At 44.8% G+C, this 26,753-nt stretch overlaps 1 protein-coding gene across 4 annotated transcripts in view; it reads right to left on the bottom strand.

The window, feature by feature from the left end:
* The window catches only part of FBN2 (fibrillin 2), a 265,113-nt gene that overhangs the window by 185,121 nt on the left and 53,239 nt on the right, over positions 1–26,753 (bottom strand). For all 4 annotated transcript variants that reach the window (XM_050945536.1, XM_050945537.1, XM_050945535.1 and 1 more), the window contains 2 exons: positions 25,584–25,781; positions 11,049–11,174 (listed from right to left, as the gene is read on the bottom strand). In XM_050945536.1, coding sequence (XP_050801493.1) covers positions 11,049–11,174; positions 25,584–25,781 — 324 coding nt within the window. The remainder of the gene's footprint in view (positions 1–11,048; positions 11,175–25,583; positions 25,782–26,753) is intronic.

The raw sequence follows: 26,753 nt of genomic DNA on the forward strand, positions 1-26,753 counted from the left end.
GTATTGCCAGACTGAAGATAGCAGTCAGGCCTTCTATTCCCTTCCACTCTATAATGCATTGCTTGTCCACCCTAAAACTTCCACTGATTTTACTGGGTATTGCAGGTGTGCAAGGAATGCAGGATCTTGCCCTTGGTGTATAATGTATACAGGCATAAATTGTAGAACCCGACATTGAATAAAAGCCTCTACTCAGCAATTTAAAAAAAAAATGGAACCAAGATGGCTGGAAACATTAACAAAACATACTATTTCTAACTGGCACAATATCCAAACAAAATGTATATTTGTTTAGCATGTAATTGTCTTCACTCCATTTTTCAATTGTCAAGCTGAAGAACAGTCTGTTCAAGTTTTCTCAAATTTTCTATTCAACATTTCAGCTTATTATTTATTCTAACATTAATATATTTGTTGGTGATATGATTGCAAGTAAATACTTTTGGACTTTGGGCAGATTACTTATTGTCTGAGACTTGTTAAAGTTGGCTTGAATGGCATTGAGAAAATATACTGTGTTGCCAACATTTTTACAAGCATAAATAATTCTGTTTCTATTCACATATCTTATAATAATTTTAATAGGTGGGGCTGTCAGCACTAGCCAATACTAAGGTTGCTCAACACTTCCCATTATAAACTCCTGTTTTCAGTTGCTTATAATTTTCCCAAACTTTAACCATTCAGGCTAATTTATTTTTTATGCTCAGTGTCTATCTCAGACTGAATTTTTTTGGAAAATTTAAGCCAAAACAGTTCAACTGTTTCTGAGAACAAGATTAGGAGAAAGTATGCTGTTTTGCCCATGTTACAAAATTCTGGCAACCTTTTCTCTGGAAATATCTGGTGCACCCCTTAGAGAGACCTCAAGTATGGCAGGTGGCGAGCCTTTGTGTTAGGGATGTGCTGTTTTCAAACCGGCCAAATTTGGACAGATTTTCACAATATTATAAGCTTTTGAAAATCACAGTTCACACATGCTCAGTAGAGACTTGCTAGAGCTCAGAATCTTCTGAGCTTTTTAATTCTGTCATAATGAGCATATCTGCGCCTCTCAGAGCTCTCGGTGCTAACTGAACTGTGTGTGCACCATCCTCACAGAGTGACTAAGCATTCTCCAGCTGAGGGCTACAAAAGAACTTTTCTGGGAATGACTTCTCGCAACTGTGGTGGGCTGGAGTGGGACCAGGCACCAGACAGAGCAGGGAGCTTGCTTCTGCTGTGCTCTCAATGATCCCTCTCTGCTGACACCCAATGTGAAGGAGGAAGCCGTCTAATTCAAGTACAGAGGGAATAAGAGCTGGTGCAGAGGGGGAAGACAATGAGTCTGGTGAAACTGGGACTGGAAATGGTGGGAGAGAAAAAAATGGTTATTAACCTGTCCATAACTGTTGTTCTTCGAGATGTGTTGCTCACATCCATTCCACGTTACGTGTGTGCGCGCCACATGCACCATTACCAGAGATATTTCCCTCAGTGGTATTCATCCTTCTTGGCAACCAACCCCAACAGTGGGGTAAGGAGGGTGGGATGTGGGATGGTCACAAGCAACACATCTCGAAGAACAACAGTTATGGAAAGGTTAGTTGACCCTGGGGAAACCAGAATGGCCATTGCATAGGCCACTGTCCTCCTGGCGAGCCACCAGCAGTGGGGACCCGCATTGATGTCCAACAGCATGTAGGATGGGTACTGATGGGTACTGAGGGCCAGACTCAGATGAAGAATCCTCTCTAGGCAACCACAGAGAAGCGGTACCTCACTTTACTAAAGATCTGATGACCAGTGGTGGCCCAGGAAAGACTTTGAAGAGGAGAGAAGACACTGATTCTCTCTAGAGGGGTAGCAGAGGGCCCAGTGCCGGGAAGAAACTCTGAGCACCATGTTCCCTCCTGCTCAAGATCAACAGAGCTGACCTAATGGGGTCGGCGGGACTGGAAGTGACGATAAGTCTCTGGCTGCAGTGAAGGCCTGTGAGGATGAAGCCATTGCAATCCCGCTGGCGCTGCAATGACCTCCTGGCATTGGCAGGGGTTCCTCACTAGACTCAACAATCTCATTGGAGTAGACTATGCTGCCATGGACCAGGCTGGAAGAGTGACCCGATGCAGGTCACACTCCACTGCCTTCCCCCTGCTTGCCTTTCTTTGGCACTGGTGAGCACTCTCTGTCAGTATGCTGCTTTTTATGTGTCTTCCTCGGCACTGGAAATGGAGAATGGTGCCAGGATGCGCACAGTGCCAGAGGAGTGCCAAATCTGAGCAGCTTGGTTATGAAGCCAGTCTAAGAGCAGCTTCCATTAGGATAGCCTTAAGTCTAATCACTCTGTCCTTCTTTGTGCAAGGTTTAAAGTCCCAACAAATTTGCCAGCAGTTTTTCACATGAGATTCTCCCAGACACTTCAGACAACTGGAGTGTGAGTTGCTCACGGGTATAGGTTTGCCACAGGAGGCACAAGGTTCGAAGCCCAGGGACCAGGGCATGCCCATTCCCAGGGCACAGAAAGCACCTTAATGATAAGGGGAGAGGGTACTAATTATTTACACAAACACTATTTATAATATATACACTACAGACAGCTATGAAACTGAGAAGAAAAAAACCAACACTGATGGGCACCTTACTGAAGCAAGAGTAGACAGTCCAGCAACTATCATGGGCAGTAAGAAGGAACTGAGGGGGCACATGGCCAGCACCACCTCTTACACCAGCTCATAAGCACACAGACCAGAGGGCGATAGAGCCAGTCCGACAGATACCACCGAGGGAAAAATCTCCCACTACGCTGCTCACGGCACACACATGCCTAACATGGAATGGACATGTGCAAGCACTCAAAGGAGGACTGACTGTGAATTGGAGGGGGAGACTGGAACTGGCTGGACACGAGAATGTGAGCTGGAGTGAGGAGGGCAGACTGGGACAGGTTGGGTGGGGAGGCTGGGAGCCAATGAAGGAAAATGGGAGGAGGAGGGAACATTAAGATCAGATGTTGGAGGGAAGTGGGGAGTGTGGGACTGGCTGGACAAGGAGACCAAGATTAGGAACTAGTGGTGAGGGAATGGGGAGGAGAGGCATATCTAACAAGGACCTGAGGTAGGAGAGAGAGTTGAAATTGAGTGGGCAAAGAGACTGTGACAAGGAGTCCAAGAGAAGGGAAATTAAGCTGCGATTGGATGAGAAGCCCAGTAAGGGAGACAGGGAATGCAAAGTCATTGTGGGGGAAGGGAGAGACAGATTGAACAAAGAGCTGGGAGGGGAAAATTGTGACTGGCTAGACAAGACGACTGGGATGCGGTGTGGGGAGGGAGAGAGTGGGAGCTGGGAGGAGATTGGGACAGCAAGTCCAAAAAGGAAGACTAGGAAGCTGGGAATGGGATGAGAAGCCTGAAAAGTGGAGACTGGGACTGGGAAGGCAAGAAGCCCAGAGTAGAGAACAGACTAGACAGGGACAGATTGGAGGGGACAGAGCAGAAGGGGTCAAGTTTAGGCAAATGGGCAGAAGAGTTTGTGCCTACAAAAATATACACCTCTCACAGCCTGCAATGGAACACAAGATTTCTGAGTCTTACCATTCTTCTGCTGTCAGCAAATATCTGTGAAAATCTCTGATGTATATTTGTGTTATTTCTCTCTAGTGCTTGTCCACACAGAGGATAATAACCGACTATTGCTATCAATTACTCCATTAGCTCAAGGCAGAGATCTGTGTTATGTATCTAAAGATTCCAATCCTGCTGATGACCCATGCTGGTGCCAATATGTTGTCACAAAAAACAGAACTTCTGTTTTTTCAGTTTGTTTGTTTAAAAAAAAACACACTAAGGAAAGTGCACACAAAACATTACATTAAAAGAACATTAAATTTTCAAAGTCAACCACTCAAAATGTAGAAAATCCCAAAATTAAAGCTGCATGGGCAACTTTCACTCATCCCTCCCTTGTGCATGTGCATTAGGATACAGTCACATATGATACACAAATCATAAACTACTTTTTCCACAGGACCCCTGACTTTTCCAGTGCACAGAATGGATTTGCTCTGGGGATGCATAAGAGTTTCGTAATGAAGGAGACAGTTGTCTGTAGGACCCTTCCCTTTTTGGTTGCAGAATTTGGGAGGCGTGTAGTGAACGTGGCAAGGGACTGCAGGAAGACCAAGGATGGTTTCATGGTTAAGACAGCTGTATGCTGCCTGGAGATCTGGATTCTATCCCTGCCTCTGCCACAGAATTCCTGCATGATGGTAGGCAAGTCACTTAAACCAGACTTTTCACATGTGGCCATTAACTGTGTGTTCCTCATTTACTGGGCACCCAACTTAATAGATTTGTTCTCTTCCTTTGCTCAGATAGGCACTATAAATTTTTCCTTTATTCTCTAACTCCAGATCATCACAACATAAATGCTCTTATTTGCACTGAATTGAAATTATTAAAAAATGGCTATTTCAACACTGACTTTTTAAAAAATAATGTGCCCATTAAATATAATACCCAAGGTAAAATCTTGATCCCATATTAGTCAGAGAGAGTTTGGTTACTGATTTCAACGGAGTCAGGATTTTTTTGATGTTCTCTTTTTTGGCTTCCATACTGTTGTTTTGAACAGGCTTTTGGGCAGGTTGAGACCCACAGTAACAAATATTCTTGGGCTCACCCATCTTCCTCCCCCACATTTTTGCAGGCAGGCAAAGGCAAAGTACGACTTGCAAACCTCCAACCCCATGCTCTACCTGCTCCCCAAACTCCTGCATGTTTCCAGGAAACAAACACCCACCACCTGGCTCCTTGCCTTGCCCAGCTGCTGTTTCACAGCTTCTGTGAAGATAACCAAGGTATTCTAGAGTCAGGCTAATCCTGCTGCTCCTCCTGGCCCAGACCCAGATAAAGCCTGGTTCTTGTGGAATCCTGCTGCAATTTCAGTCCAAGCCCTGTCATTCTGCAGCTCAAACCACAGATCTGAGTCAGAAGGTATGCATAATACAGCATGGAGATGATAGTGTTACACTAACAGACCCCAATCGTCGGCAGGCAGGATTGAACCGGGGACCTCTGGAGTTTAGTGCGTGAGCCTCTAGAGCATAAACTAAAAGCCAACTGCCTATTAGCTAAGGCTGGATAACATACTCATTTAAGTCTCTCTAAGAGGTCTCAGTGCCCCTGGATGGTACAAATAGGTGTGTGGGTTACAATAGCATGGCTGTAAGTCCCAAGTTCAGCAACTGTAAGCCCAGGTTTACAAAGCCCGGGTGGACATTCAAGTGCAGGTTTAGAAACACCAGATCCACAAGCCCAGGTCCCACAGACCTGGGTTTATACTGCAGTGTAGGCATACCCTATAAGGCTCCTAATATTCCCTGACCCTTGCTTGTCTGTGATCCAAAGGGAGGCCCCCTTGGTCCACTTGCCAGAGTTCTGGAACTCCCTGGTCATTTGCACAGGGGCAAACTCAAATACATACACACAGCTCCCATTGCTTCTCAGCCCTGGTGCTGTGGCCTGGAGAGGAAAAGGCCCTTCTAGCCCCAAATTCAGAAACAACAGCAATTCTGAATATTATTGGTTAACACCTTCTTGAAGGGCTTGGGAAGAAAATGCACACAAGCTTCTCCCAAAGCAATGCATGGGCATAATGGCACCATGCTAGAAGACCATGAGAAAGGGAGTGAAACTGACCATCAACAAAAGAGGAAAACTGGCTATACAGAAAATATTGTTAAATGCATAAAATAAACAAACTGGAAAAGCAGAGGGAACAAAAACCTTTAACTTTTGTTGTAGGTTTTTGTTTTGTTTTTGTCTTTTTAATAAATGTTAGATATTTTGTATAACAACACAGGCACAAAATTTTCATATGGAAATGTGATTTCCAAATTGATGGTGTTGCTTTAATTTCAATCTGAATTCTGCATCCCTGTATTTGATTGCAAACAAAACTACAAAGCTAAGACTACTTTAACATTTGGCCATACACATCTAACCACATCTGTTGGTTTTTAAACGAAATCAACTCAGTATCAAAGAATCTAGAAGCTTACTTAAACTGTCTCCTAATGGCAAAACAAAAGACTGCACTTTCTCCCCTATCAGACTTGAAAGTAAAGTTGTCTTTGCTTTCTAAGAAAATGTTCACTGGAACAAGTAAAGTTCCTATGTTCTTGTTTCTTTTAATCATGTGGTAATAGTAAATCCACACAAATCTTGAAATAAAACTGATGTGCATCAGAAGGTTAAAAAAAAGTAATAATTTTAACTGTAAACATATTTCACTACTGTGTACATCTAACACGTGCAACCTACAGCGACACCTCTCAGATGAACAGTTCATAAATTACTAGAACTGTTAAGATTATATATAGCACTAGAGCTATATATACTTAACAGTTTTCCATTACATTGCTTTGAAAGGTCACAAAGTTTTTGCTCTTAACCAATCAACGTGTTTACCAAGTAAGCAAACTATTTGTAGAATACCAACAATGTTTGAGTCTCAATTGGATTGGTAAATTAAAGCAAAAATAAAAACTCTACTGCACTAAAAGTATGTAGTCTCCGTTGGAGCTTGTATGTACCCAAGCCCTTCTTTAACAGAAACTGTATGTAGTAGTAATTTCTCAACCGTTTCATCAAATCCGTTGTTATTATGATCACTAGGTTGAGGATAGCCATTAAAAAAAAAAACCAGTTACTCACTTTTGTAACTGTTGTTCTTCGAGATGTGTTGCTCATATACATTCCAATTAGGTGTGTGCGTGTCGCATGCATGGCCATGGGAAAGTTTTTCCCGCAGCAGCATCTGTCAGGTTGGCTGTGGATTCCTCTGGAGTGGTACCTCCATGGCGCTCAATATGATCCAGCAGACCTGGCGCCCCCTCAGTTCCTTCTTGCCGGCTACTCCGACAGAGGGGAAGGGGGGCAGGTTTGGAATGGATATGAGCAACACATCTCAAAGAACAACAGTTACAAATTTAAGTTACCATTTTTTCTTCTTCGAGTGCTTGTTCATATCGATTCCAATTAGGTGACTCCCAAGTCTTACCTAGGTGGTGGGTTCTGAGTTAAGGAACATTGACTGAAGCACCGCTTTACTGAAAGCCGCATCGTCCCTGGCGTGCTGGACGAAGGTGCAGTGCGAGGCGAAGCTATACATCGAGAACCAAGTCGCTGCCCTGCAGATTTCCTGGATCAGTATCTCGGCCAGGAACACCACTGATGAGGCCTGGGCCCTAGTGGAGTGTGTTTTAAGAGCTGGGGTCAGCACCCCGGCCAGCTCATAGCAAGTGCAGATGCAGGACATGATCTAGGAGGATATTCTTTGAGAGGAGACTGGGAGGCCTTTCATCCGGTCCGCAACTGCAACGAATAGCTGGGCCCATTTCCTGAATGCACTCACTGTAGAAAGTGAGGGCTCTGTGGACATCAAGGGAATGCAGCCACTGCTCCTGGGGACCAACATGAGGCTTCAAGAAAACGTCCTGGCTGGTGTGAAAGGCCGACACCACCCTGGGAAGTAGGCCAGGTGCGGTCTGAGTTGAACCTTATATCTGTGGAAGACCATGTAAGGCGACTCCAAGGTGAGGGTCTTCAGCTCAGAGACGTGTCTCGCCGACGTAATGGTGACCAGGAAAGCTATCTTCCAGGAAAGATACAGGAGGAAGTACGTGGCCAGCAGTTCGAATGGGGGCCCCTATGAGCCAAGAAAGGACCGGGTTTAGGTCCCAAGCAGGGATGGGCTGCCGGATTTGAAGACACAGACGTCCAAGCCTTTGAGAAAGCGACCAACCATGGGGTTGGGGGAAGACAGATACGTGGCCCTAGTAGAGGGCTTCCTGTTACCCAGCAGGACCTGCCTTACTGGGTCCAAACACAGAAGCTCTGTGGGGTTCAGCCATGCAGCTCCCAAGCCATGAGGTGGCAGGACCACAGGTCAGGATGACAGAGGTGACCATGGTCCTGAGTGAGCAGGTCAGAAAGGAGAGGCAACGTGACTGGAATGTCCATCGACAGCTCTAACAGTGTGGTATACCAATGCTGGTGAGGCCACGCTGGAGCTACCAGAATCACCTTTGCCCCATCTCTGCAGATCTTGAGCAGGACCTCATGCACGAAGGGGAATGGAGGAAAGGCACAGAGTAGGAAACCCATCCAGGGAAGCAGAAAAGCACCCATGAGGGGGCCTGGGCTGTGACTCTAGAAGGAGCAGAATGTTGTGCACTTCTTGTTGCTGCGGGTGGCAAACAAATCAACGTGGGGAAAACTCCACCTTTGGAAGATGGAGTGGATAATATCTGGTTGGAGACACCACTTGTGTGAGTGGAAGGACTTACTGAAGCAATCTGCCAGTGTGTTCTAGATCCCAGGAAGAAAGGACGCAACCAGGTGAATGGAGCAGGCTATGCAGAATTCCCACAGCCAAATGGCTTCCTGAGGGGAGGAACTTGCTTGTTGATGTAGAACATGGGTGCGGTGTTTTCCATGAGAACCGCCACACGACCACGCAGTTGAGCCTGGAAGGCTTGGCAAGCAAGGTGTACCGCCATCAGCTCCCTGACATTGATATGGAGGGAGAGCTCGGCCCTCGGCCACAGGCCCTGAGTCTGAAGGTTCCCCAGATGACCTCCCCACCCCATAGCCACCATGCCTGTGACCAGGGACAAGGAAGACTGGGGGCTGTGGAAGGGGACTCCCTTGCACATTAATCAAGGGTCGAGCAACCAGAGAAGGGAGGTGAGGACACACTCCAGGATGGTGACCACCGAATTCAAGTTGTTGCACCCAGAGTGGTAGACCAAGGCGAGCCATGCTTGCAGCGGCCGGAGTAAGAGCCTGGTGTGCCGGATCACGTATGTACATGAAGCCATGTGGCCGAGGAGGCTCAGGCATCCCCTTGCAGCCTCGGCAGCGTAGGAGGATGAAGAGGCCAAGGGGAGGGAGAGGGTCATCCTGACCACGCTGCTCCACAGGGGCTCAATGTCCCATGTCGCTGACCGCAGGTGCAGGCTCAGAAACCAGAGTTGGAGGGGGTCCTGAGATGGGGAGAAGGCCCAACATTTCCTCCACACCTCCAGGAGCAGGCCAACTAGCTGAGGCTTCCAGCACCTGTGGTTCAGAGGTGGCCGACCGGGGAGCTCCACAATGTGCACCTTGGGCCTGGTGGTACGTCCACAGGGTCCAGAACAGCCACTGCGCCTGCCATGGTCCTGTCTCCACATCAGGACAGCCACAGTTTGACTGGCGGCAGTCCAGCTCCAAAACTGCGACTCTGTTTCCGAAAACGAAAAATGAGATCCGGACCGGGAGAGTCAGGGTGACGCCAAGCAGAGCTGTGCCAGTGAGTGGAATCGAGGAGGAGAGCAGCGCCGCGAGGCTGGGGAGCAGTGCTGGGAGGTGGAGTGGTACCGTTGCCTGGTGCTGCGCTGGGATGGTGAACGGTGCTATGATTGGTGCTAGGTCCGGGACCTGCTCCACAATGTCGATTAGTGGGTGGAGCAGTGCCGTGATCAGGAGCATCGATGCCACAAGTATGACCAGTGCCGCAATGGGGAGCAGTGTCGGGGGCGATGCGAGGGCTCGGCCAATGGAGCTGACAGTGCCAACAGTCGGCTCAACACCAGCTTTCCTCGAGACAGAACCATCCACTGAGGCACCGGAGGCTTGGTGTGGAACAGAGGAGACCCTGGTGTTGTCATGGCGATGAGGTCCCTTGCAACCACAAAGATGTCCGGGGTGAAAGGCAGTTGGTCTTCCATAATGCCGCAGGTTGGGGAGTCCAGCGGCACTGGACTCTACAGTTCCCCCAGCAGGGCCGAAGTCAATGGTGCCATGTCCATGACCTTCGCTCCCGGGCACTCCCCTCCAGGACGCACCATGGTGGCTGGTTCCAGGGGGGTGGATCTCTGCGAAGGAGAGCTGTCCTTCTCCAGCTTCCGGAGCCGCTTCGGTGCCAGAGAATGGGAACAGCGCCAGGTCGATGCTACCGGCTTTGGTGCCGCGGGTCTCGGCCAGAGTCCATTCGCAACGCTGCTTCCACTATCACCGCTGGGGCGCTGTGCACCCAAGAACTCGGTGCTGGGTCCTGCTGCACTGAAGGAGGTTGGGGTTGAAGGGCAGCCTCCATAAGGAGCTACTTCAGGCGAAAGTCCCGCTCCTTCTTAGTCTGGGGATGAAAACCCTTGCAGATCCTGCACTTCTCAGCCTGGTGAGCCTCCTCCAGACACTTTATAGACAAGAGACATAGAAGGTTACCCGTTGGCATGGGCTTAGAGCAGGATGTGCAGGGCTTGAATCCTGGGGACTTGAGCATAAGAGCCTCGAAGAAAACAGTCAGGGTGAAAGGTAAACCCCCCAACCCAATTACCATGAACTATAACAAAAACAAAGGACTACCAACAAAAGCAAACAACAACTATCTAGAACGCTAGGGAGACGTGGAGAACTTGCAGAGCAAGACACCACAGTTCCAACGACCATCATGAGCGGTCAGAGGGAACTGAGAGGGCGCTGGGTCAGCAACTACAGGGGGCTCCACAGCCGACACAACGGATGCTGCTAGGGGAGAAACTTTCCAACAGCCGTGCACATGGCGTGCACATATAAGCAAGAACTCGAAGAGCCACTAGAATATTTTGAACTTTTAAAAAAATAAACCATGATAATACAATTGCTTCCAAATGCTGTACATTCGGTCTTTTCACCTTATTTTTTTTTTAATTTTGGAACAGGATTATTTTCTGCTTTATTCAGTTTATCAAGTAAGCTGGCAAACTGTCTGGTAGAAAGTAAGAAGAACAAAGCAGATACGCATGATGTGATGAGCCCAATGATGATTAAGAACAGCAGAAATACAACCAGTAGTGCCTCTCTACTTCAAACATAGCTAAAATTCTGTGTAGTAAAACCCAGAACTTTGAAACCTTTTTCTTTCTTTACCAGAAAGGCTCCAATCATGATCCACTGTACAAGTCTCCAAAACCACAGCACAAAGAGACACTTTACTTTGAGTCAATGATCACCATTTAGGAATGTTCTCAGACACTATACACTTACCTTCACATTTTTGAGTTGCCTCATTCTGTCTGTGACCAGCAGGACACTTGCATTCATAAGAGCCAACTGTATTAATGCAGTTTCCTCCTGAACAGACTCCTGGTATAGCCTGGCATTCATCAACATCTATAAAGAGAAAACAGTTTGTTTGAAATCAGACATTGCTTGAATTGCAGTTGTGATAACAGACGGACGGCTCCATCTTTGAAAGAATTCTGAAAAATAACGATTATTACCAAACTTCTGCATCTCATCATGAATTTAGAGACCACTTTGTCTGGCACTGACCCTTCCCATGCTTTATTCCCCTTTCCCCTAAGCAATAAATTGTGATATATTAGATAAGCATGCAACATTCAGGGCCTGCTAGATATGACAGATTTGTTAGCGTGGAGCTCCACAGCTGTTAATTGTACTTTACTCCACTTTCATTCTTCCTTTGCAGTTCGTCTATAGTAGATGTCTACTGTGCTTTAACATGCACGATTTCTAGCTCATTCATTGCAAAATTAGGCCAAGTGGGCAAAACCCTTACTTTAAAAAAAAAATACGTACAGTATACATAATAAGGTATGAGCCAAGAACTTTTCAAACACATCCATTACAATGCTATACTTTTAAGAGCAATAGTCCCACACATGTTAAGCATTTTCCACATAGATGAAAACATCCTGTATTTCTGTAGCTTACTATCAGCACAGCCCCAATGACTGAATTTGGTACTGCTAGATTAGATGAGTAGTTAAAATAATACAGAGTATCTTACAGAGATCTCTCTGAACTAACCAGTGTAGGCCAGAGCCATACAGAAGAACTCTTTGTACCAAAGAGGGGTTGGGAAAGAGTATAGAAAGCAGGCTTCAGGCTAATGCAGGATGTATACATTTAGATACTTAGCCTCTCATAAGCTCTCATAGCTCTCCTTTCAAAAGTTAATTAAACTACAGTGCTATGAAATTTTGGAGTTGTATGTTTATTTACTGTGAAGGAATTAATAATTTGATTAAGTGCCCAAAGGCTCCGCTCCACTTCTGTGAACTCTGGGGAGTCAAAACCTGCAGATCCTAGCTGTGTGGAGGCCTTTCCATTATGTGGTACCTTTGTCTCCAAAAATCTCAGAACTCCTCTATGGGAGCTTGTGACGAACTAGGAATGTTCTTAATGTTTTCTCTGAATAGTGTGTTGGTGCCTCAGTGTCCCCTAGGCAGTTTTTAAGTATCAAGGTGGTGGAATAAGAGTGTGTGATTGCTGCAGAGCAAAGGCCCAGTGTACATAAATGCCTGACATTGTCTCCTAGCAACTGATGGCCTGGGCCCCTTCTCTGCAAAGGTGCCAACTAAAGGTGTTGGAGACAAAGAGGTCAGGTGACCTCCTGGCCCAGGAAAGGAACTGAGCAGAGGAGGAGGGGCTGGAGGGGTTTTCAGTCTGGAGCTGGCTGGGGATGAGGAGTGAAGTACAGACATGGGGGTCTGGCTCACTGCCCCCGAGAATGGACCCGGCCGAGGGGTCCCATTCGCTGTACCTACAAACTCTGTTTTAGACCGTGTTCCTGTCATTTAATAAACCTCTGTTTTACTGGCTGGCTGAGAGTCACATCTGAATGCAAAGTGAGGGTGCAGGACGCTGTGGCTTCCCCAGAACCATGCTGGGGTGGGCTCGCTGTGGGAAGCACATGGAGGGGCAGAGGATGCTGAATGCTCCAAGGAGACACCCAGGAGGTGAAGACGTGGGAGCTTCTTGCCCTGAAAACAGTCTGCTCCGAGGGAGAGGAGGCTCCCCAGAGTCCTGACTGGCTTTGTGGGGAGCAGTTCCAGAGCATCGCCCAGGGACTCTGTGACACCACTCAAAAGATATCCATATTTGTAGGTTTAGAGAAGACAGTCTGGATCAGGGTTGGGGCAACTGTGCTGCTCCCCAGCTCCTTGCTGATAGCACAATGAAAAGGAAACTGAGTCCAAACCTATGCTGTTTCCTAGCCCATACGTGGGCATAACCGACACACAGGAGAACAGAACACTTAGTGATTATAAAAGAGGTTGGAATTGAAAAACAAACTGCTTTATTCTTTCAAAAAACACCCACAGATAAAGCAGATGTAAAAGCAGTGCGAATTTCTTCACTCTGCATCAGCAAAGTACTATGCACCAGCCTTGTTCAAGTTCAAAAATTAGAGGGTATTCCTTTGTCTGCAGTCATAGATTAAGGTTAGATACCCACACTTGGCTTTAGCATTTTTGAGTGGGCCTGCCCGGTCCCATCACTCCAACTCTGATCACTCCACTATGCAAAGGACTGGTTTTAGGATTTTAACGAGGGCATTCTAGATAATCATTTTTGTCACCATAAATCTTCACACTATCACCAGCCTCCTCATCTGAAGAAGAGATGGAGCCCAGCTGCTTCTACTACTTATCAATTTTTTTTAAAATATCAAGAACAATTTTCCATACAAGCAATAACAATGAGGGTCACTAGGCCTCCAGGCACCAGGGAGCTTTATGTGCATTGGGGTGAGTTTTAGATTACTCCTTCAATTATTTAAATACAGAATCCAGAGTAGCCAGCAATATTAAAAGTACACTGTTTACTTAAAAGTAACACTTGTATCTAAAACTTCCTTTATCGATTACTGTTAAAAGAACACTTTAGGATTATTATAACTGCAAGGATTTGGGGAAAAATATTTTTCACTTTTTTTTTCCAATTGGTTTAGTTTGCCCATTAACAGCACTCAGTGCACAGTCACTTCCCTGTTTCCCATACGCAGTCAGCCAGCCGGCCTGCCTCCTATTCAGTTTGTGGGCGGGAGGTTTCTTGTTTTGTTATTTTTGGTTCATGTTGTTTAAATCAAGCACTAGGAAGACAAACTATTTTAAAAAAGAAAAAAAAGTGGTTCCAAAAGCATATACTTTTCCCTCATTCTTTCTTTCACATTGACACACATTTTATTTGGCTTTGACTCGCCTCTACCCCTACTCTTTCCAGTGATGCACTGCCAATATTTTAACACAGACTCATCCTTTCCCACCCAGCCAAAAAAATCAACAAAATAAAAAACCTCAGCCTCATGACTCCAGGTTTCTGTGTCATAGATAGACAGAGTGACTGATTTGGGGACCTAGTCATCTGGTTTACCATTTAAGCAAAAGCAATTTGTCATTACCAAGAAAGGAGGCAACACTGCTTGGCAAACAAACTTATTTTAAGTACATTTGCTGGAAGTATTTATACTTTTTTCCTGTAACTATCTTGAGTATATTTCACACAGCAGTGTGCAAATACATCATTTAGATCGTGCATGTGCTGAAGCTCTTATAAACGTAGGGGGTTCCAGCACATCCTTCCCAGGAACATTCTTTTCTAAAAAACATCACTTAGTGCAATCAGATCTAAAGTAACTCCTCACTTAAAGTCGTCCCAGTTAATGTTGTTTCGTTGTTATGCTGCTGATCAATTAGAGAACATGCTCTTTTTAAGTTGCGCAATGCTTCCTTATAACGTTGTTTGGCAGCCACCTGCTTTGTCCACTCCTAGCAGAAAGAGTGGCTATTGGAGCTAGCTGGTGGGGGCTTGAAACCAGGATGGATTGGCAGCCCCTCATCAGCTCCCCGCTCCCCTAAGTTCCCTGTGCTGTAGCCGCCCAGCAGGCTATCAATTGTCAGCAGTTCAGCTGTCCCTCCCCTCACTACCATGTGCTGCTCCTGCCCTCTGCCTTGGGACTGCTCCTGGGAGCCTCCTTCTTGCTGTGCAGGGGAGGGGAGAAGAGGGGGACTAATGTCAGGGTATCCCCCTCCTCCCTACTCCTGCCCCCCGCTTACCCCCTTCTCCAATACAGAAGAGGGAGGGATACATAATAGGGCTCAGGAGGAGAGAGCTGGCTGCAGCTGCTGTCTCAACTTCCTGATCTTTTTAAAGACAATGTACTTAGAATGTGGTGTCAGCATACTTAAAGGGGCAATGCACATCTCTCTCTCACAAACAGAGTGTGTGCCATGCTGTCTCCCCTTCCTCCATTCGTGCTACCGTCCAGAGTGTGAGGCTACATTAACAATGTGTTAACCCTTGAGGGCTCAGCCAAGTGCTAGTTCATCATTTAGCAGTAAGGCATTCCCTGGGAAATATCCCACGCTCTTTCACCCTCTAACTTCACCACCTCAACCAAGCTTCACAATCATCATTGCTGTGTACAGTATTAAATTGTTTAAAACTTATACTGTGTGTGTGTGGGGGGGGTGTATATAAGGTTTTTTTTTGGTCCAGTGAAAAAAAATTCCATGGAACCAAACCCGCACCTCCCATTTACATTAATTCTTATGGGGAAACTGGATTCGCTTAACATCATTTTGCTTAAAGCTGCATTTTTCAGGAACATAACTACAATGTTAAGCGAGGAGTTACTGTATTTGGAATTCAAAATTGTCCCTTCTAATCGTGAGGCCAGGGAAGTCAGACCTGGCAGGTCTGATTTAGCAGTATCCAGCGAGAAAGTAAGTTCCACTCATACCCAACCCACCCGATAGACCCCTCCAGCACATAATTATTGTATATGGCCTTTGACTCTTTTGCCTCAAAATGAACTGAAGATGCTGAATATAAATGAACCCCGTGAGTTATTGCTGCTTGTTTAACTTATGCTACCTCAGCAAAGTTGTGGTTAAAAAGCAGATTAATTTGAAAACAGCAATATCTGAGTTTACTGGTGGCCTTCACAAAGATTATCTCTGTTTGAATCTCATAAGAGTACACTTCACTGCTTTATAAGCAAAGATATTAAGTAATTATAAATTAATTGCAGTAGCAGCAGGAAATGAATACGTTCCAGAAACAGAAAAGGTTTCTCTCTGGCCTTGAACAAAGTTTTAGAATTCAAGTAATTCCATTAATTACAACTTTAATCCACATGGTTTGGAAAAAAAATCCATTATTTTTGAAAGGAGAGGAAAGAAAGACCACCTCAGGGATGATTATTTTACACAGCACACTGCTGTACAAAGAAGGAAACATGTCCAATGAAGAAATATGAATACAGTCTTGCTAAGTGAGGTACTGATCCTGCAAAGCCTCAACCACATGACCTGGCTTACATGTTCAACAACTTCTAGGAAAGATGTTAATCCAAATGCGTGCGTGGGGATAGGTGTTATATTTTCACTGTAAGGGAACTGTTTAAAATCATTTTTAATATAAAGTGAATGACTACATTAAGCACCATTGTTAGTTAAAAGAAATACAACCAAGAGGGCTAATCCTGCAAGTAATTCCTTTTTCTGGGAGTAGCTCAAGTCAATGAAACTACTACTTGTGTCTCACATTACACAAACCCCTCCCATCGCTCGTCCAAATAAGAGTTTTTTAGAATTATGCTATTAGCCTTTTCGAATGTGGAAAGACTAGAGAGCAAAGTCAATACAATATATTCTTAAAATGGATTCTTCAGTGAATTACTTTCTGAATACAATTTTAAGCCACAGGAATCATTTGTCTGCATACACTACAATTTTGTGATCAAATAGACAGGGGATCAAATAGACAGGTGGTTTGAGTGTTTTTGTTCTACCTTGTCAGCCAGGTTTAACTATACCTCAATTTCAACATTATTCATTCCCAAGCTGTTCATGCTTCTGAGGGCCAAATGAATAAAAAGCATTCTTAGTGCCATAAACACAAAATTAAATGAACTATCCTTTAGGCATGGCTGTATATACCAAGAGATTCAATATGTTAAAGATTGGGTAGAATGTTTCCATGTGTTCATGGGTCTGAAAATATCTGGCACGTGAAAAAAGGTTCTTTGCTTTTTCAGAGTTTTCTGAGTAAGTGGTAACCGCCTGCAGGATTTGCATTGCCAACTTTACACATGCACCTTTGAAAACCTAGCCAACTTCGGCCTCTCTCTGATGAGTGGACAGTTTCTCAGAGAACCCTAAAGATAAAAAAAAAAGCTTAGGGAAGTGGAGGCTTTGTCAAATATACTTCGAGAAATTCTGTCAGATAGTTAGACCCTTAATTTAGGGGAAGCTTGGTTTGGGTTTTTTTTTTTTTTAATAAAACAAAAAAGTTTTACTAAACAGAAACATTCTCCTGAATGTTATATTTTAATTTAAATGAAAATAGATTTGGTTATTTTTTAATTAACCCAGTGCATGAGAACCAGAAAGCTAAATGGCCTAGAATACAGTTGAAAGGACTAGCCTTTTCTGTGTGCCCTAGATAAGTAAAATAATGCAAAAGTAAATAATCAGCAGAAATGGTGAAAAGTCACATTAGTTTTTTTCTTGTTTTAATAATGTAGGGCATTATCAGTTACTAGCGGTCTGATCCTGAGAGTTATGGCATTGACTTCAGTGGGAGCCAAATGGAGTCCCGGGTAAGGGGACATCTGTTTTAAGAGAGTCACTTTAACACACACAGTAGATCTTCAGAACTGACCTATCAGGAAAATAATATCGGTTGTTTTTCCATCATGAATTTGACATTTTTATGTATTCTGCCATCTCAGACTGGATGTATTCTTACTATATCATTTCTCAGCATATCATCTCCTGCAGCTCTGTCCCATTTTCATAAGAACAATGGGCAGTAGGAGGGAAGATGTTTGGGAAAAACCCTTGAGATTGGATTAGCCACTTGGTAGTGGGGCAAAGATGTAGGAGCTCCCTATTTCTTTTCCCTGGTGCTTAGAATCACTGTCTGAAGAGGAAAGTGAGTAGCTAAAAAATGGACTGTTAAGGAATGTTGGGAGGATCTGAGAAAACTTTGAGCGTGGGATTCCTGCCCCTATCTTGCTGCACAGCCATGCAGTAATGGCAAGAAAGTATTTTCAACTAAGATTGTCTCTACTTTGAGATGATGGACTGTCTGATCTCTTGGGAACATGACAGCTGTCATTTCTATCTTCTCCTGAATTAAAAATCAGTCATAAAGCCTATTGTTGAAGCAAAAAGAACTGCTATGGGGAGATTTAAAGATTTGGGTTATTTTTAAATTCCTCTTTAGGTTGTCATGGTATCGTTAATGAATGAATAAATAAATCTATAGGATTCTACTTGCTCTGCAAACATAATTGATTAATCCACAAAAAATGCCAGCCATCCAGCTGAGTACCTCTCCGAGACCTGAAAAAGAGCTCTGTGTAGCTCAAAAACCTGTCCTTTCACCAACAGAAGTTGGTCCAATAAAATATATTACCTCATCCACCTTGTCTCTCTAGCCAGCCAGCTAGGCTTTTCTCCCTATTTACAGGCATAAACAAGTGAAATGAATGGCCCAAGGCCAAACAAAAATAAAGGCAGGCTGCTTTATTTTTACACTTCTTGCTGATTTTCCTGCTCCAACCTCAGCCTTTGGCTCCTCCTCCACTGTGTAAATTACATCAGTTAACACCATACAATCTGCATCAGCACTTACTTCTCTGATTATATATATTAGGATAGAAATAGCTATAGATACAGAACTATTTGTTCTCTAAGTAGGGCTTGCCTACATGAGGTCATTTTGGATAGCTAGTCTTGATTAACTCCAGTCTTTGGAAGTGCACACCATACCATAGTTTAAATTTTCACATATAGATATGGATAAAACTGGTCAGTCATTCAGAAAGGCTAATAGTTGTATACAGAAGCCTACCAGAAGTTAGAGCCACAATAGTTGACACAATTTAAGTGGAGGATAGTTCCCCAGTTAGTACTCAAGCCAATTCCTTCTCTATCTGGACCAGTGACTTTGATGTTATCCTTTGCTGCTCCATGGATCCTCATAACATAAATCTGGTCTCCCACTCTTCAGGCTTGGCAAGTTCTGATTTTCTTTGTTTTTTCAATGTAACTTTCTCACCATGCAGCCTTCCAACTCCTTCAAATGGGTTATCTGTCAATCTCATCCACACTTGTATAATCTGTCTCTTTATATAGTGCCCATTACATCAAAGAGCCTCTACATCATAATCAGTTCCTAATGGTTGGTGTCCAGTTTTTCGATTAATTCTGCATTTGATATTGGCCAAATTACCTACTTAAGTGGAGAATTTAAAATTTCTCCATTTTTACAATCCTTAAATAAAGCTAGAAATGGATTAGTGCAGGGGTCAGCAACTGACAGCCCGCGAGCCGATATTTACTGGCACGCTGCTGCCAACTGGAGTCCCGGCCGCTAGCCCCACTCATCCCACTGCCAGCTTGGGTGAACGGAATCCTAGGCTGGCAGTGGGTTCAGCGGGGCCGATGGCCAGAACCCCAGCTGGCAGGAGCAGGCGGCCGGAACTCCAGACTATCAGCCGGCTGAGCCGCTCAGCTCACTGCTGGTCTGGGGTCCAGCCCCTTGCCAGCCAGGGTCCCAGCCGTGGGCCTCGCTCAGCCTGCTGCCAGCCTGTGTGAATGGAACCCCAGCTGGCAGCAGGCTGAGTGGGGCCAGGACCCCAGCTGGCAGGAGCTAGCAGACATAACCCCAGACTGGCAGCAGGGATCTCAACCCCATTCAGCCTGCTGCTGGCCTGGATGGACAGAACCCCTGGCCAGCAGCGGGCTGAGCGGGGCCAGGGCCAGGGCCAGGACCCTGGCTGGCAGGGTCTGGTGGACAGAACCCCAGACCAGCAGTGCTGGTGGCAGACGGAACCCCAGACCAGCAGTGCGCTGAGCCACTCAGCCCACTGCCGCTCTGCGGTTCTGTCCACCGGCACCTGCCAGCTGGGGTCCCTGCTGCTGGCCCCGCTCAGTCCACTGCTAGTCTAAGGTTCTGTTAGGGGCCCCTGTAAATGTAAAATTTATTACTGGCACACAAAACCTTAAATTATTGAAGACTTGGCATGCCACATCTCAAAGGTTGCCGGTCCCTGGATTAGTGTTATCCTCTTCCGATCTTTGTGTATGTGTGACAAGAAGCAACTAGGCAAACAGTGGCACTCTCAATTAGTTTCAGAGTTAGCCACGTTAGTCTGTATTAGAGGGGAAAAAAAAGGAAAAAAAAAAACTGAGGCGTCTTTGTGGTACCGTAGGGACTAAAAATTCGTAGGCCCACGAAAGCTTATGCCCAAATAAATTTGTTAGTCTCTAAGGTGCCACAAGGACTCTTTTTTGTTTTTGTTTTTTAAACTCCCAATTAGAAATCACCAATCTGGTATTATCTTTCACGCCCTCTTTCATTTCCACCCTCAACTCTCGTCTTTGGGGATTTTAGCAACACATATAAAACTTCTTTATTGCAGATGAGGATTATTTAGACTGGATTCAGTGAATTCAATGATTTCTCAACAAAGCTCATGTTTCTTACAGCCACTGTGTCATAGGTTGAACCTCTAGGACAGGGGTTCTTGCACAAGGTTATTACATTGGGAGTTGCGAGCTGTCAGCCTCCACCCTAAACCCCACTTTGCCTCCAGAATTTATTATATTAAATATATAAAAAAATATGAAAAAGTGGTGATTTAATTTATATGGGGTCGTACCTAGAGGTTTGCTATGGGAAAGGGGTCACCAGTACAAAAGTTTGAGAACCACTGCTCTAGGGTGCTCCCTAGGGGGGAGGGTAAGCACCTCTCTCATCCCAGAAGTCCTTCGCTGGATGTAGACATTTCAGTTGGCTTGCAGTGTGGGGTGTGGGCCTCCAGCTGTGAAGCTTGAGAAAGCAACCCTCCTGGATGCAACAGGAGTTCAAATGAAAAAGGTAAACAAAATAATCTTGCAGCCTACAAAGCTGTCCAGGCTCACCTGGCTGTTCCCTAAAGGCAAAAGGAAACACTCTGTGCAGGGGGATGGGTTCCTAACCCCTTGTGTGACTGAGGGACCATGGGTGAGTACCCCTGTCAAGGTTTCTTTCCCCACTTTGAACTTTAGAGTACAAAAGTGGGGACCTGCATGAACACTTCTAAGCTTAATTACTAGCTTAGATCTGGTAACGCTGCCACCAGCCAGAAATTCAGTGTCTGGCGCATTCGCTGTCCCCGCCCCCTAGACTTTCCCCTCCCTGGGCTGCCTTGAGGGTCTTCACCAATTCCCTGGGGAACACAGATCCAAACCTCTTGGATCTTAAAAACAAGGAGAAATTAACCATTCCCCCATCTTTCTCCCCCACCAATTCCTGGGGAGTCCAGACCCAATCCCCTTGGATCTTAAACAAGGAAAAAATCAATCAAGTTCTTAAAAAAGAAAGCTTTTAATTAAAGAAAGAAAAGGTAAAAATTATCTCTGTAAAATCAGGATGGAAAATACTTTACAGGGTAATCAGATTCATATAGCCCAGAGGAAACTCCCTCTAGCCTTAGATTCAAAGTTACAGCAAACAGAGGTAAAAATCCTTCCAGCAAAAAGAAACATTCACAAGTTGAGAAAACAAACATAAGACTAATCTGCCTTGCCTGGCTATTACTTACAATTTTGAAACATGAAAGACTGGTTTAGAAAGATTTGGAGAGCCTGGATGTACGTCTGGTCCCTCTTAGTCCCAAGAGCGAACAACGAAAACACAAAAAGCACAAACAAAGACTTCCCTCCACCAAGATTTGAAAGTATCTTGTCCCCCTATTGGTCCTCTGGTCAGGTGTCAGCCAGGTTTACTGAGCTTCTTAACCCTTTACAGGTAAGATAGACATTAACCCTTAACCATCTGTTTATGACAACCCCGAGCTTTAAAAAGGAAAACAAAGTAAAGATGATCCCTCTGCCTCTTCAAAGGCTCCAGGCAGAGGCAGGCACCAGAGGCTCTTTAAGCAGCTTTCCAGGTAAGCAACTCCTGCTTTGTAGAGCTAGAGAGCTTCCCTCTGAATGCCACCTGGTATTGGGCTTGAATCCTCACTTTTAAGGATCCACCCACTCCAGGCTGGACAGGCCTCTTAGATGTGCCGGGCTGAGGCTGACTGTGCCCAGAGGAGCTCTTTCCCTCCCTTTTCCTGGCTGGGATGGGAAGCTGTCTCACCCCACATTATCAATAAGATAAGTCTACACTGCAATTAAAAACCCACAGCGGGCCTGTGCCAGCTGACTTGGGCTAACGGGCTCTTTAATTGCAATACAGACATTTGGGCTGGGGCTGGAGCCCGGGCTCTAGGACCGACCGTCCCCTGCTGAGCCACCTCTCTGGCCAGGTTCCATGAAGCCCCTGCAGTCAGGTTCCTTGGGCCCTGGTGCACAATGCATCCTTAGGGCTTAACCACTTCCTGCCCATGCTGTAGCCAGAGACAGCTGGCTTATGTCCATGGCCATCAGCAGCCTGGAGATGTCAGCTGCCTTTCGACACCATGCGGGCAGGAAGGGACAATCTGCTTCCAGCCACATGGCAGGGGGAAAAGAGAAGCTCTACAAAGACATGGGCCAGGTCATCCTTTCCTCAGCACCTCCTCCTCCCCTGCAGCTGGAAGCAGCTCCCATCCCTTCCCTCCTGCACAGTGCCAAAAGGCTGCTGCTGGCCACATTTTGGTGTGAAGCCTGGCAGAAATCTGGGTGGGGAGGGGGCATATGACACTGTGTGCCTCCCCACATGTTGCTTTGGGAAGATGTGGTGCCAGGCACCAGGAGAGGTAGGTCCATCCAGGAGGCCCAGCCAGGCATGGAGGGTGGAGAGCACCAGGCAGGAAGGGTCAGGTTGGTCGGTCACCCCCGTGTGAGAGAGGTGTAAGGGAGCATGTGGGTGTGTGTCACCTCTCCCCATGTGTGTGTGGGGGAAGGGAGAGGCGTGTGTGTGTCACCCCTCCCCGTGTGAACCGTAAAGCCTTAAAGAAGGTAAACAAAAAAACCCAACTATGCAGTATTTCTTTTTAACATGTGATCAGCCAACTTGATGTTAATTTGAACTGTTCTACTGCATATTCGGATTGATTGCCGTTGAACTCACTTGAATACAAGTAATTTTACCAGGTGTCCTGTATTTAGCATAGGGAAATATGGTCTCTTTACTAAGCTAAATGAATGAGCTCCTTGAGTCTATCACTAGAAGGCAAGTTTCCTAATCCTTTAATCATTCTATTGGCTCTTGAACCCTCTCCAAATTTAGCAACATCTTTCTTGATGTCTTGTGGACACCAGAACCGGACACAGTATTCCAGCAGCACTTGCACTAATGCCAAATACAGAAATAAAATAACCTCTCTACATCTACTTTAAATTTCCTAGTTTATGCATCCAAGAATCACATGAGTCCTTTTGGCCACAGCATCAAATTGAAAGCTCATAGTCAGCTGATCATCCACCAGGACCCTCAGGTATTTTTCAGAGCCACTGTTTCCCAGAAGAGATTTCCCCATCCTATAAATATGGCCTACATTCTTTGTCCTAGATGTATGTGTTTACATTTAGCATATTAAAACAAGTTACATGGCCAGTTCTGCAGTATTACAGGATATACTTCCTGAGCCCATTATTCTAATATTAGCTATAATATCCCCAAATATCACCAGATGGGACTTTTCTGAATGTCTGTGAATGCAGAATTTAGTCTAAAAATTCCCCATCATTTATATAACTTTCCTTTAGGTCATAGAGGAATCTTAGTGAATTTTTCATTCCAGCATTTAGATACAGAATTCTCCAGTGCTGTAGGGATGCCCTAATGATGCGCTGACTGAAGTATTTACATTGGACTATTTAGAGAAAAGAGTTCTCCTAGTTATAATCATTCTCTCTTGTACTGTGTTAGGCATTCTCTCAGTTACATTTGGGGATCGGTCTGTACAGAGACCACTGTAACCAAACCACATTTTCTGAAATGGCTTTGGGAAATTGTAAGACTTAAAAGATACTAACGCTCACAGGCAGATCAGTGCATGTAGCTGATTTTGAGATTCCTGAATAACAAACTTCCCCAATGTCTTTAATAGGCTATGCCCATTTATGCTATTGTTACAAAAAGTAAAAGTGCACATAATGGTTATAATAATCCATGAAAGAAAGAGCAGATTGTGTCATCATCTTCTAGGTGCTGCATATTGACTGTAGGGTTTGAGGATTTTATTGGAGACGTACATATTTCTGTGACACAAAATCTGAAGCCCAATTCACCATCCCAAGCACAGGAATAACCCCCGTTTTCTAAACATGGCAAAGTGCCATAACACATACTATAAGCAGAGTTGTGAAACACTTTATATCCAATGCAATAAGCACTCAGAGTGGGTTGTCAGATTGTAACCATGCATGTATTTTAATAACAGTTGATTTCAGATCTGATAATGAGCCAGACCTCACTCTATCTGTGGATACTTGCCCAGTCAGAAAGAGAGATTGCCTTCGGGTCCTAGAACACTGACAGCAAACAAGATCCTGTATTACGTGTGTCTTGTGGCCAAACTAGAGAAAATGCACAGAAGTTATGTGCTCTGGAGAGTATTTCTGCCAACTTGGCTGCTAGGGATCCCAGGAAAAGTACTGAAACAACAGTTTAATTCATTACATATCTCAACTTGAGACCACCACCACCTATGCAGCAGAAAGGAAGTAATCTCCTAATTATTTGGAATTTCTGCTATCTTTAGCCATTTCATTCTACATGCAGTTGTTTAAGAATTCAATCAAAGGAAGAGACAGAGAGTAGGCAAGACAAACTTTCTTGATATGTCTACCTTCATCATCATATATATGAGGTCATATGGGAGTGGAACAATCAGTCACTGATTGCTGGAGAAAAGGCAGAAGGGGATGGTGCATTAGACAAGGAGTCTGACAAGTCTTCTCAGTTCTTAGACCATTCCTTACCAAAGACACCGGGGGCTGCTACCCATTCACAAAGCAGTGTTCCTGGTACCACATCCGCTAATACAGTCTTCAGCCTTTGCACCCAACTGATTGACAAACCACAAGTGGCTCCCAACTACATGATCTGTGTGGCCCCAAGGTTGTGCAAATAGGTAAGTAAATAATATATAGCAAAGATAAAGAACTAGGACTCCAATCACCACTTTACAAAGCAAACTGCTCAACAGTAACAGAGGCCATCAGTTCTTTTTCTAGACATAACTCAAAGTACATGGGCAACAGGGGGGAGGGATAGCTCAGTGGTTTGCACATTGGCCTGCAAAGCCCAGGGTTGAGAGTTCAATCCATGAGGGGGCCATTTAGGGATCTGGGGCAAAAATCTGTCTGGGGATTAGTCCTGCCCTGAGCAGGGGGTTGGACTCACTAACCTCCTGAGGTCCCTTCCAACCCCAATATTCTACAATTTTTACTTTAATCAAAGGCCAGAACAAGAGACTCAGGTTCAGTAACTAGCATTATATCATAGCTGGTGGATGTGAGACACAGCCCCTGTCTCACTCTCTTGGTATGGTCTTTTGGTTTGTATTCATTTTTTATCCATACCATTAGTTTCATTATTAGGTGCATGCATCCCAGCTAAAACTTTGGCATTTCCAGGATTATTAGAATGTTGTGAATAACAGCAATCATATTATATTTTTTCTGTGTTTATTATTTCATAGATTCATGGAATCTCCAAATCTTTGAAATAATAAACATTGCAAAAAAAAAAACAGTAATTTGGTTTTAGGTGGATATGTGCTTTTCTAGACAATATTCACGATGCAGTAACCATGCACAGCCAAACCAAAAGGCTTACCTTGACATGCTCCATTGCGGATATTAGGAATGAAGCCACGACGACATGGCTGAGGCTGGGCAGGACACATCTCACAAGGATGGCCCCACGCACGTCCAATGGTTGCACAGCAAAGAGTCTTCGTGCAAACAATGCCAGTCAGCTGGCCCTGACACATCTGGTTGTTGACCTGAGTGAAACAGGGGCCTGTTCTATAATCTGGAAAAGAAGAATGGAAAAATGGAATGTCTGATGCAAACACAATGTTGCCTCCACTAACTGACCCACATAGTACAGAGGTGATACATTTTTTTTTCCCCAATAGATATCAATGTAAAGAAAATACCAGCAAATCTTTGACATTTAAATCATGGTCTTGCATGCAGATGTAGTAGTAAACCTTCCACAAAAAGCACTAATTTTTATAAAGATAAATAAGTCAGTTCAAGATCTTGGCCTTTATTGAGAAAGATGTTGGAAGATGAAGGGAGCTCATCCCCCAAAACTGAGCTTTTAGGTGATCAAATGAACACAGTCAACTTGTGGAACTCCTTGCTTGAGGAGGTTGTGAAGGTTAGGACTATAACAGTGTTTAAAAGAGAACTGGATAAATTCATGGAGGTTAAGTCCACTAATGGCTATTAGCCAGGATGGGTAAGGAATGGTGTCCCTAACCTCTGTTTGTCAGAGGATGGAGATGGATGGCAGGAGAGAGATCACTTGATCATTACCTATTAGGTTCACTCCCTCTGGGGCACCTGGCGTTGGCCACTGTCGGTAGACAGGATAGTGGGCTAGATAGGCCTTTGGTCTGACCCAGTACGGCTGTTCTTATGTTCTTATCAGCTGTAAAATTAATACTGTAATATATGAAAAGCTAAAAATAAAAAAAAATACATAAACTAATCATTTTATTAACTCCTGGGAGATCTGGGAATTGGGATTTCCTGTTGCTGAGCAAATTCATTACAATTTACCAGAGGAAAATCCAGACCACTGGTACCAATGGGTTCATTTCAGATCAAATGAGGCCATGCAAGAAGCAATCACACAGCTAGCATTCCATTTGCAATGCTTAGTACAAACTAGTGACTTAACTACATGCTTCTCACAGAATGCAAACTAGTTTATCATTTATTTTCAAACAGAAGTGATAGGGAAATGGAACTTGTACACGCTATGCCGATGAAC

This window comes from Gopherus flavomarginatus, chromosome 3 (assembly GCF_025201925.1).
Source record: "Gopherus flavomarginatus isolate rGopFla2 chromosome 3, rGopFla2.mat.asm, whole genome shotgun sequence".
NCBI lineage: Eukaryota > Metazoa > Chordata > Testudines > Testudinidae > Gopherus > Gopherus flavomarginatus.